The sequence below is a fragment of the Sorex fumeus genome, unplaced genomic scaffold (genome assembly GCF_029834395.1).
Source record: "Sorex fumeus unplaced genomic scaffold, SorFum_2.1 ptg000045l, whole genome shotgun sequence".
NCBI lineage: Eukaryota > Metazoa > Chordata > Mammalia > Eulipotyphla > Soricidae > Sorex > Sorex fumeus.
The window spans coordinates 14,384,044-14,398,288 of record NW_026606102.1 but is presented as its reverse complement, the minus strand read 5'-3'; the positions used below and the strand labels follow the sequence as shown (position 1 = coordinate 14,398,288).

At 45.1% G+C, this 14,245-nt stretch overlaps 1 protein-coding gene across 1 annotated transcript in view; it reads left to right on the top strand.

Moving 5' to 3' along the window:
* ZYG11A (zyg-11 family member A, cell cycle regulator) overlaps positions 1-14,245 on the top strand; it is a 47,735-nt gene that overhangs the window by 28,833 nt on the left and 4,657 nt on the right. The window contains exons 5-10 of the mRNA XM_056122218.1: positions 791-967; positions 5,152-5,216; positions 8,061-8,160; positions 8,327-8,380; positions 11,381-11,542; positions 11,647-11,691. Of these exons, the coding sequence (XP_055978193.1) occupies positions 791-967; positions 5,152-5,216; positions 8,061-8,160; positions 8,327-8,380; positions 11,381-11,542; positions 11,647-11,691 (603 nt within the window). The remainder of the gene's footprint in view (positions 1-790; positions 968-5,151; positions 5,217-8,060; positions 8,161-8,326; positions 8,381-11,380; positions 11,543-11,646; positions 11,692-14,245) is intronic.

Below are 14,245 nucleotides of genomic sequence, written 5' to 3'. Positions count from 1 at the left end.
TGAACAACGGGAGGACAGTGACAGTGAGAGGCTTTCACCCCGGTCATTCTCTATCCTAACTGCCCTTCTTCGTACCCCAGACACTCTTGTGGCAAGCTTCCAACCTTTGACCAGACCTCTTGGCCCCTCTTTTCCCTGGAGCTACTCCCAGCTTGGTGCTATGGGGATTGAACTTGCATGTGCGAAGCTCAGTCTCATTATCTTCTTTGAATATGATGTTCTGATGCTTTCAAGCTTTTCCCTTTCTGTTGGTAAATTCGTTCCATTCTTTTCTCCATGTTGAGTTTTTGCGTATCATACCTCCCGGATGCCAGTCTTTGTAAATACTGGTGAGACGCAGCCTGCATGCCTCTCTCAACCAACCCTTTTGATGCCACCCCAGAAAGCATCTTCTTCCCTGGGTCCCTGAGCAGCACTTTATCTGTCCTCTGCTTACCATGCCTTTTCCAGTTTCATGTTTTGATGTCTCCCTCCTGTCTTTCGTTCTCAAGGCTTTTCCCCCTCCAGGTTTTATGCTAAGAAATAAGATATAAATGACCTACGTTAGTGTCTGCTGCAGTATTTACCACAGGGCCTTTATACAGAGTGAGGCTCAACAAATGATTATGGAATCACATACGAGGGAACTGAGGTCCACAGAAGGGAATTAATTTGCCTAAAATCACAATTTAATGTTAAAGCTACATTTGAACGGAATGTTTTGCACTTTAATGTCTTTGCCAGCCAACGTGTTAAGATTGTATAAAGCATGCTGATGTCATGGTAGTGCTAACAGTGCCTTCATCTTCAGCTCGTGGCCGTAGGCATGAGGAACCACCCAATGGATTTGACAGTGCAGTTCACTGCCAGTGCTTGCGCTCTCAACCTCACCCGCCAGGGCCTGTCTCGGGGCATGCCTGTTCGTCTTTTGACAGAAACCATTTCTCTGCTTTTGAAGGCTCTGAAAAATTTCCCCCATTACCAGCAGGTAATTTGAATGGAATACTTGTCTGTGCTTTTGACTTTAGAACAAATAGATGAAAATATAGATTATTTTGATGTTTTTTATCCTAAGAAGTATAACAGGAGAGGGGGGAGAGATATCAAAAAAAAATTCATGTTTACTATACCTTACAAACGCGGTCAAAACAATTAGACTGTATTTACTTATTTGTATTGAATCACTGTGAGATAGAGCGTTGCAAAACTGTTCATGATTGCATTTCAGTCATAGAATGTTCCAGCACCCATCCCTCCAGTGTAAGTTAGGCTTAACTTTAAATCTCACGTTTCATAGTTACTCAGATACCTGCTTATTAGCATGCTGTCCTGACAGAATTCGCATCTTTAGAGTTTGTATATGTGACGTAGGACTTTTGTCCAAAATGTAAAGACCTTTATAAACTTAGTAACACAAAACAAATTGAGCTTTATTTCTATTTCGGAGCCACACCTGGCTTTGCTCAGAACTTACTCCTGACTTTGTGCTCCGGGATCACTCCAGCCGGGTGTAGCGGACTCTGGAGTGCCAGGACGAAACCGAGGTCAGGTCATCCATATTCAAAGCAAACTCTTTCCCCATGTACTATCTCTAAGGCTGCAAATAAATCAATTAAAAATATTTTTTTTAATGTTTGAGCTGCAAATAGTGATGCTTAGGGCTGACTCCTGGTTCTGTGCTCAGGAACCCACTCCTGGCGGGGCTTGGGGAACCATGTGGTATGCCAGAGAGCAAACCCCAGTTGGCGGCATGCAAGGAAAGTGCCCTATTTGCTATACTGTTTCTCTGGTCCCTAAATCAAGCTTTTTAAAAGGCAAAATATTTGATTGGCCAGAAAGATAGTACCTGGGTTAAGGCACTTGCCTTGCACACGCTCTTCCTGGTTCAGTTCCATGTGTGATCTCTTGTGTACCTCCAGGATTGATCTCTGAGTGCGGAGCCTGAAACAAGCCCTGAGGACCTCAGGAATGGCTTGAACCCTTGTCCCCACCAAAACTGAAAAAGGCATGTGGGAGGCCTGGGTTCAATCCCTGGAGCTGTGTGGTTCCCCAGACACCCCTTAACCCCCCCCCCAAAATAAATCCAGGATGACAGTCTGAAGTGTTAACAAGAGTGGAGTAACTGAAATTCTTGTATATTAATCTTGAGAATGCTTCAACCAAGCATGCATCTGATAGTTCCTTTCAAAGTTAAGTATACTTCCTTACTTTGCCCAATCATAACACTCTTAGGAATTACCAAAGAAAAATGCATCCACATGGGACTCAGCCATGAATGTTTATAGGAGCTTTTTTTTATGGGGGTGAGTGATGCCTGGCAATGTAGGGGACTGATTCCTGCTCTGCTCAGTCACTCCCAGTGATGCTCAGAGAACCATGCAGTCCTGAGAATTGAACTTGGGCCTCCCACATGACTAGTATGTGCTCCAGTCCTTTGAGCTATTTTCTGACTTCTATATTATCTTTATTCATGGTCTCCTCCCTCTCCAAAATGGACAAATTTCCAATTATTCAGCAACAGGTGATTTGATAAATAGTGGTATATTCATTAGATAAACCACTATTTGATGATAAAAGAAAAATACTAATACCTAGAATATGGAAAAATCTCAGAAAAATGCTGAGTAAGAAAATTCATGTTCAAAGAGTGTGTAATTTGCTTTAATTTATATGTGACCTTAGGAAAAAATGAATTTCTTTTCATCCTTGGGCCACACCCTGGATTGGCTCTGTGCTCAGGGGACCGTGCAGTGCTGGAGATCAATCTTGGCTTTTTGTATGCAGATGTGCTCAGCCTATTGAGCTCTCTCTGGCCCTCTAGAATTTTTTTGGGCTTGGAGTTGTCAAAATCAGGATTGACTAGAGGAGGGAGCACAATGAAAATGTATCGAGTGATAGAGATGTGCTTTATCTTGATTAATGATGATGGCTTTGTAGGTTTTTGCTTTTACTAAATCCGATTGAAATCAGTAATTAAGAGAGTTAATTTTTTTAATGCAGCAAGAGAGGAAATGCATAAAATGGTCTTTCCTCACTAAACATTATGTTTGGAGACTCAGGAGATGACTTCATGGCTAGATGTGCCTGCCTTGCAATCATGAGTCCCGAGTTTGAGCCTTTGTGTTGCTCATGCGTCAGGTGACTCACAGTGCGAGTAGCATTTGATCCCCAATATTTGATCTCACAGCCAGATGTGTGAAAGCATGTCCCTAAAAGTGTGTGAGAGCATGGTGGCCAGTTGGCGCTCAGCCTCCACTGAACTCCACTGCAGTTCAGAATTTGCAAAGCCCCACCTGAATTTGAAAAGCACAGCTAAATGAGCACCTACTCAAGCACCCCAACTCGGTGGATGGTCCCTGACAATCACTGGGTGGGTGTAGGATCACCCCAACCAGATGTTCAGGGTGTGGACTCTGCAACCAGCAGTCACTGTAGCAGCAAAAGGAAGGGAAGGAGAAACAGTTTTTTTAAAAAAATAAAACACAGAAACCCTTCCTAGCATCTCAAGGGTGGTCTGGGTAGCCCCCAGCTCTGGGCCTGAGCAGCACCTAGTCTTGACCCTTGCATTGCGTGCCAGCCCAATTTGCAGTAAACTACTGGAAAGGGGCTGTGCCTCCTGAGCATTCTTGGGGCCAGAGAGAGGGAGAGCTCAGAGGGCCGAATGCATTCATTGGGAGGTCCAGTCTTGATTGTCAGAAACTCACTTGAGTGCTGCCAAGTGTGCCCTCTCTCCCCAAAAGTACACTAAAGCAACAAAAAAAAATACAAAAACAATTGTTTTCTTTCTCTTTCTTTTGTTAAGTGGAAAAATCCTTCCTAATTCAGTCCCAATTGCCTAATTCAGTCCTAATTGAAGATTGGTTGTCTTCAGTTAAGCTGAACAGCAACTGCCCCTGTAGGACGTCTGGAACCCTTGTCTTGGTAACCCTGTGAAGGCTCTCGTGGAGCCTTGCACTCGTTAAGTTCCTGCCCAGTTTAGTTGCTATCCCTGCCTCCTATACCGGCTGACTCGTGCGGAGCTGGCCTCTTCCGAGACCTTTCCTAGGAGGCCTCACCATTCCGGCCGTTGTCCAGTTGACTCCCTCCAAATCCTTGTTTTTATTCTCCTTCCCTCCCCTGTTGATGTTATGCCGACTGGTCAGTCACACATGTTTGGTTTTATTGTTGGGCTGGTGTTCCTTTAGCTGAAGTGCTTGCACATGCGTGGCTGTGGTGCAGCGGAAATCACTTTGCTATTGGCAAGTTCTGTGGAGTTGCCTGGATCATGTTTGGACAAGGGGTGCCACCTGAGAACCAGACTCACGGCTTCCAGCTTGCAAGGCAGGAGCTTCAGCCTTGAGCCATCTCCCACCCACATACCAACACCAGTCGTGAGAATGTGGAAGCTGTCAGAGTAGTAGGACATGGAGCCAGCGAGACAGTATAGCAGGTAGGGCACTTGCCTTGCTTGCAGCCAACCTGGGTTCAATCCCTGACACCCCACATGGTCCCCCGAACCCATCAGGAGTGATCCTTGAGGGCAGAATCAGGAATAAGCCCTGAGCACAGCCAGGTGTGGTCAAAAAACAAAACAGTAAGATATGACAAAGGCATTTATCATTCAATAGCTTGGCCAGGTTTTATTTTTTTAGTTTATATATTATTTTGAGATTTATAAAATTAGCTATCTTGTGTAGGAGATAATGCATTTAAATTTTTACAACAGCTTACTTTTTATTTGATACTTGCATCAGGCAGGATTTAGACAGTTCGCCTGGACTGTCAGATTAGGCATACTGTCCTGAACTTGGGTCCTGTTCAGGGAAGCAAGACGATTGGGACGCAGAGGAAACAACAGCAGGTAGTGTGCCTGCCTTGCACCCTGGCCTCAGCAATCCTCAGCACCTCGTATGGTTGTTCGCCTGTGCCCACCAGGAGTGACCGTGAGCCCTGCTGGGTCTGGCCTAAATGTCAAATCAAAAACAAGATAAAGCGAAAAGGACAGGATGGGACTGTAGTATGTTAGGCCAGGTGAATATGATTTGTTTAAGCCAGGAACTTGGAGAGCACCTGCAACAGTACGTGCTCTCTGTCGGAAAAGTTGGTGCATAGTAACTTCAGGTGCATAGAACCCTTTAGTCGGAATGAAGTACATACATTTGCTCAAAGTGATTTTTCTTTATTTTCTAAAAGCTGCAGAAGAATTGTCTTCTCTCCTTAACCAATTCCACGATTCTTGTGGATGTTCCATTTGACAGGTGAGTCTAAAACTTGGTCATCCAATTTTGAGTTGTTGCCAAGTGTTACTCTGAGCATGGTTGACTTTGGTGTTTAGCTTAGTTGAGGGCCTAATTAAGGTGAGAGCAAGATGACGGGGGAGAAGGTTCTGTGGTTCCTCATCCCTGGCAGATGATCAGAAGTGCCCGCTCGCAGATGTCATTCCCAAAAGTCATCAGGGCAGGTGGATTCTGAGAACATGGAATTCAGAGACAGATTTCTTGGACTCAAGGTATAAACTTTCTGTTATTTTTTGTAAATAAGTCTCAGCATTTAAAAAAGAATGTCTCCTGGGTCTGAGGAGCTAGTGGAGAGGGCTGGGCTTGCCCTGCATGTGGGAAGCCTGGCTTCCATGCCCAGTACCACTTGTTTGTCCTTCTCCACACCCAGCCACCTCCTGGTACAGCCCCTCCAAAACAGTGACTCTTAAGATAGCGTTTATAAAGAGCTCTCTGCGGTGCCTACCTTATAAGTATGGGTTCTTCTTAATATTAGCAGCTCTTATTGCATGATATTTACAAACAATTATTTTATACTTTAGAGAGGGTCCTCTTGATGCCTTTGTAATGCAGTCTAGATCTGTGTTCAGAAGCTGCAAACAGCAAAGCAGTTGAGCACAGGCTCTCGGGAAGAATGTGGTTTGGAGTGCTGACGTGTGGGTGAAGCCACGCAACACCAATTGATTTTTTGTAAATTTTATTTTATTTTTATAAAGTTGTTCAGAATAATCTACTACATTCAATATTCTAACACCAGTCCCACCACCATTACACCTTCCCACCACCATTATTTCGAATTTTCCCACCACCACCCAAGCCTGCCTCAAAAGCAGGTCCTAAATAATTTATTTTGTATTGCTTGTTAGGAATAATGCACTAAAAATGGTCCAAAAAAGTTTCTTAAGGGGAAAGTGTGTGAAGAATATTGTATCTCACCCTGGAACCATTAAGCCCATGTATAAGAGATTATGTTGCAGGTTAAGCCTTGTGTGCTAACCTATATATATATATATTTTTTTTTTGATAAAGATCAGTTGCCTTCTGTTTTACATCGCATCAAACGTGGTAGGTTACTCTTGGTATATCAGTCGTGTAGAATTGCTTCAAGAATTCTGAAATTTTAAATAGGTCAATACAGCTGTAGTTAAATTTTTACCTGGATGGTGACTCTGGGGTTCAGAGCTATCTCTGCAGCTTTTTGCTCTCTTCCGAGATTTATTTGTGAGTCTCTGGATCATGGCCGTTAATGAGCTTATATGGCGCCAGAGGCAGTTTGTGGGCCTGACTGCTAGGCTCCTGGAAAAACAGGGAGATGAGGGGAGATTGCCCATTCCTGACTTTGTGAGAGCCTGGAGATTTCGGTCACAAAACCTGCATACCTTTTGGGGCCTGGAGCGATAGCACAGCAGGTAGGGCACTTGCCTTGCACACAGCCGACCCGGGTTAGATTCCAGCATCCTATATGGTCCCCTGAGCACTGCCAGGAGTAATTCCTAAGTGCATGAGCCAGGAGTAACCCCTGAGCATCGCCAGGTGTGGCCCAGAAAGCGCAAAAAAAAAAAAAAAAAAACCCAACCCTGAGTTTTTTAGCAGAGTCATTCTCATGGGTGAGGCTCATCCCAAACCTATGAAGATCAGCTGTGAGCATGGTTGTGATTGGGCTCTGGAGGTTTTTCTCAAAGTCAATTTATTTTGTTCAATTTTTGGTTTGTTTTGGTTTCTGGTTACAACCAGTGATGCTCAGGGCTTACTCTGGCTCTGTGCTCAGGGATACCTGCTGGCTATATCCCGGGACTGTCTGTGGTTCTGGGGATCAAACTGGAGTTGTGTGTATTCCCCCTGAACTACATCTCACCCATTCAAATCTAAATCAGACATGCCCTTTGTATTGTTTTGGGGCCTCAGTCAACTGTGCTAAGGACTTACTTCTGGCTCTGTCCTAAGGAATTAGCAGTGCTCTGGGTACTGGCAGTGCCAGAGTTTGAAGTAAGCACCTTGGCTGCTGTGCCTCAGGCCCCTAGACTGTGTCCTTAAAATGGGAGATGACCCGGGCCAGAGCAATAGCGTAGCAGGTAGCGCATTTGCCTTGTACCTAGCCGACCCTGGTACATCCCTGGCGTCCCATAGGTTCCCTGAACCCCATCAGGGGTGATCTCTGAGCACAGAGCCAGGAACAAATCCTGAGCACCACTGGAGGTGACACCCCCATGGGAGTTGACTTTAAAAACTATGGACAGTGGTCCTCATTTTTTTTTAAAAAAATGTAGCCTGGGGGAATAGCTCTAAGAGCAAGCGCATGCTTTGCAGTGGAAGCCTTGGGTTTGATCCTGGGCACTGCATGCTTCCCCAAACAGCAGAGGGACTATGCCAAGCACTGAGCCGGGAGTAGCACCCAGCACTGTTCCTCATCCTCCAACATATTTCCATGTTTTCTTCATGCCTGCAGGACAGTCGGAGCTGAGTAATATTGCCCTATTAAGGTTCTTGGCAGGAGGTTAGCACTGTCTACAGCTCAGGTGGCAAATGACTTTCCTTCTCTTTTCCAGACCAGTCATGGTAGAAACGGAATGTACCTTCTGAGAACTGCCCATCTTTCTTCGAATCCTTGCATTTTGCTCAAATCCTTATTTATTAGTGAGACAGTGTAGTTTTTATTGAACAAAACTTGCTTAGAAAGATATGAGAGGAGAGAAAGAGGGGAAATGTGTTCAAGAGAGAACGCAGGCTTCTCCAGGGAGAAATAAGCAAGCAGAGAAACAGACAAGATTCTTCTCTCCTCGTGTACTGTCTCGTAAACTTTATTGTGAGAACAATAATGCTTTTCAGGTTAGATGCTGCCAAATTTGTTATGAAATGGCTCTGTAAAAGTGAAAACCCCAAGATGCAAACAATGGCAGTGAGCATCATCTCCGTTATTGCTCTGCAGGTACAGAACTGCTAACGGCAAGCACTCCCTCCGATTCCCTCCCCTCCCCTCCCCTCCCCTCTCTCCTCTCCTTTCTCTCCCTCTCTGCCCCTCCTCGCTCTTTTTTCCTTCTCTTTCTTTCTTCCTCAGTATTTATTTCCATTTTTGTCCTTCTGTTTGCTTACAGCTCTCACCTGTGCAAATCTCAGAACTTAAAGAAGAGCTTTTCTTGACAGTCAGGGTAAGTTGTCACTTATAACCTTTATTTGGGGACCACATACTGTAGCAGTGCTTCTGGGCCATTCCTGGCTGGTTGCTGAGAGGATCATTTCCAGAGATGCTTGAGGTACCCATGGAGTTCAGCCAAATCCTCTGCTTGCAGTTTGTGCCTTTTGAGCTGTCTCTCCAACCATTACTTTTCTTTAAACTTAAATTTAGGGGTCAGAGAGATAATGCAGGAGTTGTCTATGCCCAGGAATCACTCCTGGTGAGCTGAGGACCATATGGGGTGCTGGGGACAGAACCTGAATCAGCTGTGTACAAGGCAAGCCTTTACCTGCCATGTTCTCATGCCTGCCCATGTTCTTTTTCTGAACACGAATCTCACTTTCTCTTTCTTCTCCTTCACATTTCTCTAAGTAAAATTTAAAACACAAAACTTCTTTGGATCGCTTAAATAAAAATGGATTCAGTTTGGGGTCATATCTGGAGGTGTTCAGAGATCACTCCTAGTGGCTCTGGGACTTGAGCCCAGTTTGACCACATGCAAGGCAGGTATTTTGCCCACTGCACTATCTCTCTGACCCCTTAAAGGATTTATTTGTATGTTAGAGAATTGTTTTTTCCCCACTCTGTTGTTATTCTTATCATTGATCTTTATTGGATTGTCAGAGTTTTAGCTGCTCACCGTGTATGTGTGATACTCACCAGCCCCCATCAAAGTCCCAGTGCCATCTGCCTTCAGAAACAGCAGAGTCTCTGCCACGCCTAGGAGCTGATTTTGGTTTTTGCCAGTCAGATTGCTCCAATCTCACATTAGTGAAACCAAGCAGGAATTATTTTCACTTTTATTTATTTATTTTTGTCTTGAATAAACCTTTATTTAAACACTGCTTTACAGAGTTGTTCACAGTGGTTGTTTCACAGATTCGGTGTTCCACCCCAGTGTGCCCTTCCCTCTGCCACTGTCCCTAGTTCCCCCGTGTCCCCCCACGCCTGCTGCTCCCTTATCTGGCACTAACAAAAGTCTAGTAAAGGTGATGGCTGAAGTCATGGCCTGAGAATTTGCTGATCTGTCGCTGCGAGCTGCGCCGTCCGTGTGCCTGTTTCCACTCATTGAGCTTAGTGGGCTGCTGCTCAGTTTCCCCATCTCCTTTTCTTGTTTCCCCTGGGCTCCGCTCTGGAGTTTGAAGGTGTTGCACAGCTGCGTATGCCGCCACACGCTGCAGGGGCTTTGGAACTGGGATGATCAGCTGCTGATTCTTCCTGGTGTCTCTGAGTTCGGTCATGAAGCTAGGTGGTTTTCTCTGGCGGCAGTGGAGCTGGGCCTTCGGCAGGGCGAGCACTCAGTCTTCTCACATCTGGCTACAGCTCCAGAGCTCTGGGCCCGTGTTGGCTAGGCCTGTCTGGGACAGTTCAGCTAGAGGTGTCTCGCTCTTTATTGACTTTCATATTTCCTCTAGCGTAATCAGCTCTACCTCTGCCCATCTTGTCCCAAGTGGTGTAGTTTCCTCCTCTGAGCCCCAGAATAGTGCGCGTGTGTATCAGCCCTTTCCTCCTTCCCTGCCTCAGGGTCAGCTGCCTGCAGACAAGCATCTTAACCTCTGTACTCTCTCCAAAGTTGGTATTTTTGATATTGAAACTATCCAGCATGGTCTTTTCTATTCACACATTCAGGGGTGGGGTTTGAAATGTGGTTTGATCCAGGTAGAGTTTGTTCTTGGTGGTGAGACGAGGGGCCAGGGATGTGACTCAGTCAATAGTAGAATGCTTGCCTGGAAACCACCCAGGGGTGAGACCTGCGCTCCATCCTCAGCCCTGCAGGAAAAACTCACCGCCAGCTAGACCATAGCACCGAAGAGACTGAAGTTGCTGGATAACAAGAGGGGAGAGATGTAGAGGCATAGAGCAAATACTGAAAGGAGCCTAGGGAGAAGCAACGTTCACTGTAGTGCCGGAAACCATTTCAGGCGGTGCTCCCTAAAGCCCAGCTTTTACGTTAAAATGGACCAGGTTCAGCACTTACGGGCTTTTATTATACGTTATTTATTATAATTATTTTGGATTTTGGACTATATTTGGCAGTGCTCAGGACTTATTCCTGACTCTGCTCAGGGATCACTGCTCGTGGGTACAGGATGTCACATGGGGTTCCAGGGATTGAACCCAGGTCACTTGTGGAAGGCAAGTATCCTCCTACCCACTGTACTGTCACTCTGGTCCCCAACCATATGACTTCAGAGAGATAATTTACTCAGCTTCTCTGTCCTTCTTGCTCTTCCTCTGAACAAAGGGGCAGATGTCAGAGTAGTGTTCAGTTTCGTTTATTGTAGCATCTCTAAGGTCCAAGAAGTGAAGTAGCAAATACAGGTCTGACCCCAGTGACTGCATCGGGGTCTGCCTCACTTCCCCTGCTCCACCTCTAGCTAAAGTCACTCACTGTAGCCTCTGTCTAGAGCAGTGGTTTTCAGCCACTTTATGCCGGTGATTGAAATCCAGCAGCTGCAGACTGTGGGCTTTGATTGCTCCACCTCCCGGAGTCTTACAGCTTGAGTTTTGTGATAAATTCTCTGCTGGTTGGGTTGAGCAACTTCCTTAAGTCAGTTCCGAGGTATTTGGGTTTCCTCTGGAGAGTTTGATTTTTGTTTGTTGTGAAGCAAGATCATTTCTATTGAAACTTACTTGGGAGGGGAGAGAAAGAGAGAAGTACCTGTTGCAGAGCGAATGCAGGCTTTTCCGTGGTGAACAGCAAAGAAACAGACAAACAAGCAGATCCGTAGTCCATGGGCTTGAAGAGCAGCTCTTCCTTTAGAGTTTTAAGACCAAAGTTTAAAATCATTGTATTTAACTCAAAGTAAGCAGCTGTGTAATATTTTTTTACTGGGGGCTAGAAGATTGGATGTGCCCGGTGGTGCCCCAGGCTACACAAGGTGGATCACAAAGTTACTAAGGTTTTATTGTAAAGATCTTCTAATGCTGCTTTTCTTATAGTGAAAATAATTTCTTTGTTTGTTTTTTTAAGGAACTTCTATCAATAGTAAGACAAAAAAACACTGCAAATGTAGATGATATCACCTTCCTGTTTACTTTGAAAGCACTTTGGAATCTTACAGATGAGTCTCCCATCGCCTGCAAGAGCTTTATTGAAAATCAGGGGTTACCCATCTTCATCCGACTCTTGGAGGTGGGAAGATAGGATTAAGTTTATATGGAAATTTCTTTTTTCATCATACAGTAAGCTGTTCAATTTTTTTCAGCATATAGTAACTTGCTTATTTTTTTTGACAGACTTTTTCAGAATTATCAGTGCGAAGCAAAGTTCTTGGTCTTTTGGTAAGCTGATTATTTTGAGTTCATTCTAATGATATTTTTTTAAATAAGAAAACTGACAATACCTATGATTTGCTAAGCACTTACAAGCAATTTATACCTTAATCATACCATCCTGATATCATTAAATATCAGTCCTCTTGTGAACAAATTATAGCTTAAAACAGCTATTTTATTCACTTAGAACGTATTTACTCATAGCAACTGAGCTCAGTGAATTTCTTCTGTGGATCTTGTGATGAGGGGCAGTACCCAAGGTGGCCTGACTCCTCTCTGAGTTGCAGGGGGTCAGCTGGGCTTTCCTCTCTGGGCTTCTTTTCTCAGTGCTTTCAGGGGAGAGGTAAAGGCCGGTCTTGGTTCTTCTGTAGCGTCCCATTCTCCAGCCACAAGTAGGTGACCTTCTGGGGTGTTTTCCAGTAACTACTTCTCAACTCCAATCAGATGTCCTGCAGTTCAATTTAAGTCTGATGCTAATTATTCAGAATTAAAGGACTCTAGGGCTGGGGCTGTAGCTATAAGCCCTAACCTAGCTTTGCTCCCTGGCACAGTGGAAATCTTCAGTGAAAGGGCTCAGTCCCACAGGACTCACTCCTTCATACTTCTGACTGTATAGTACTTCATACTTACTGGCTGCTGTAAATGAGAGTGTGCACCCCTCTTTCTCCTGTTGGGGTGATGATGAAAGTTCTAGGCTTCCAGTCAGAATTTGGCCTTTCAGGAAGACAGCCCCTCCCCTGGAGCTATCCAGTTACCTGTCAGAAGTTGTTTCAGTAGAACAGTGATGGTCCCATCAGGAAACTGTGAAGGGGTTTAAAGTTCTGTTTCAGGAACTAGGTCAGAGGTGAAGACATGTTGTCTTTATGCCTGTAGCTGACCAGATCATAGTTGTGGCCACTCCTTCCTGGGACTTGCCTGGGGCCTGAGCACTGTGTTCCCGTTCGTCTCACTGTTCCTCCATTCTGCCTACTGCTTGAGGCACAGAAGCGTCCTTGCGCGTGTGACAGGTCCTTGCACATGTGACAGGCGCAGACTCTGATAGCTCACTTTTCTCCTCTTCCTCTTTAATCAAGGTCATTCTTTAAAATTGTTTAAAAATTGTAGTTCTGATACCATGGTTACAATAATGTTATGGGTTTGCATTTCGGGGTGGTGAGCAGCAGAGGGGCTCAGGGGTCACTTCTGACGGTGCACAGAGGACGGTGTGTGGTACTGAGGATCAAACATAGATTGGACACGTACAAGGTAAGAACCTTTACCACTACACCCTCTCTCCAGTCCTAGAAATTAGTCATTGGGGGAAGTAGAATAGAGTATTTAGAATTTGGGGACAGTGGAAAGGAAACAATGAGAAACAAGACCAGAAAAGCGGGCTTTGAAAGTATGTTCCTGTCCAGTGCTAAGTATCCTAATTCTGTTAAACATCTTTTACATTGTTTTCATTTGCTTGTTTTGGCTATAAACAGTGGTGCTCATAGCATATTCCTGGTTCTGCACTCAGGGATCACTCCTGGCAGTGTCCAGGGAACCACAGAGGGTGCCAGGTATTGAGACAGGTCTGCCAGGTGCAGGACAAGCACCTGACCTGCTCTGTTATCTCTCCGACCGTGTTTGTCTTGGGGCCATACCTGGCGGTACTTAGGTCTCATTCCTGACTCCGGGCTTAGGGATCATTCCTGGTGGTTACTCGGGACAGACTGCAGCAGTTTAGGGGTTCGAACCACGTGGGCTGCAGTTACCTTCTCTCCTGTACTCTCTCCAGCCTGTGATTTTTTTCACTTTTTTTTTTTTTGAGAGCCTCTCAGAATCATGAAAGTTGACAAGGTTGCCGGTCTTTCTTCCCTTGAGAAAGGCCCACGTTTCCCCCATTATCTCCTTGCCTCCACATTTTTTCCCATAGAATATTAGAACAAGCTACTATAAAAGTAGCCTCTGCCACACCTGCAGGGACATCTAGGGACTCAGCACTGGCGTCCATCTTGGTCATGCTCAGGATCTTATCCATCTGTCCATGTTTGCAGTTTGCAGCTGCCTGATAGATGCCATGCTGAAACTGTGCCATTAGAAAAGTGGACAGGAGCCTTGGGGAAAAGGAGAGAAGGACTTTCCTTGAACAGTGCAGTTTCTGCTGTTGATGAGAATATAAGAGCTTTTGTTGGAAGGGGAATGGATCTCAGAATAACCAATTTTCTTTATAGTGCCATATGCTTTTTTTTTAAGTAGGCGTGTGAGGGGGCCATACCCCATAGGCACTCAGAGGCTCAGGGCTCACTGTTGGTGGGGCTCAGAGCACCATGTACTCTTCCAGGATCAAACTGAGATCAGCCACATTCAAGACCAGTGCCTTGACCCCTATGCTGTCTCTCTAGACCTTAAAAAATATTTTTTAAATTGAAGTAACATTAGATAAAGGTTTCAGGTATACAGCACTATACTTTGACTTCTTGGTGTCCGGAGTTTAGTTTCCAGACTGGAGAGAGCTCAACGTGCTGACTTTGCATGTGGGAGGCCTGGATTCAGTCCCCAGCACCACATGGTCCTTAGCATCACCAGCCTCCTT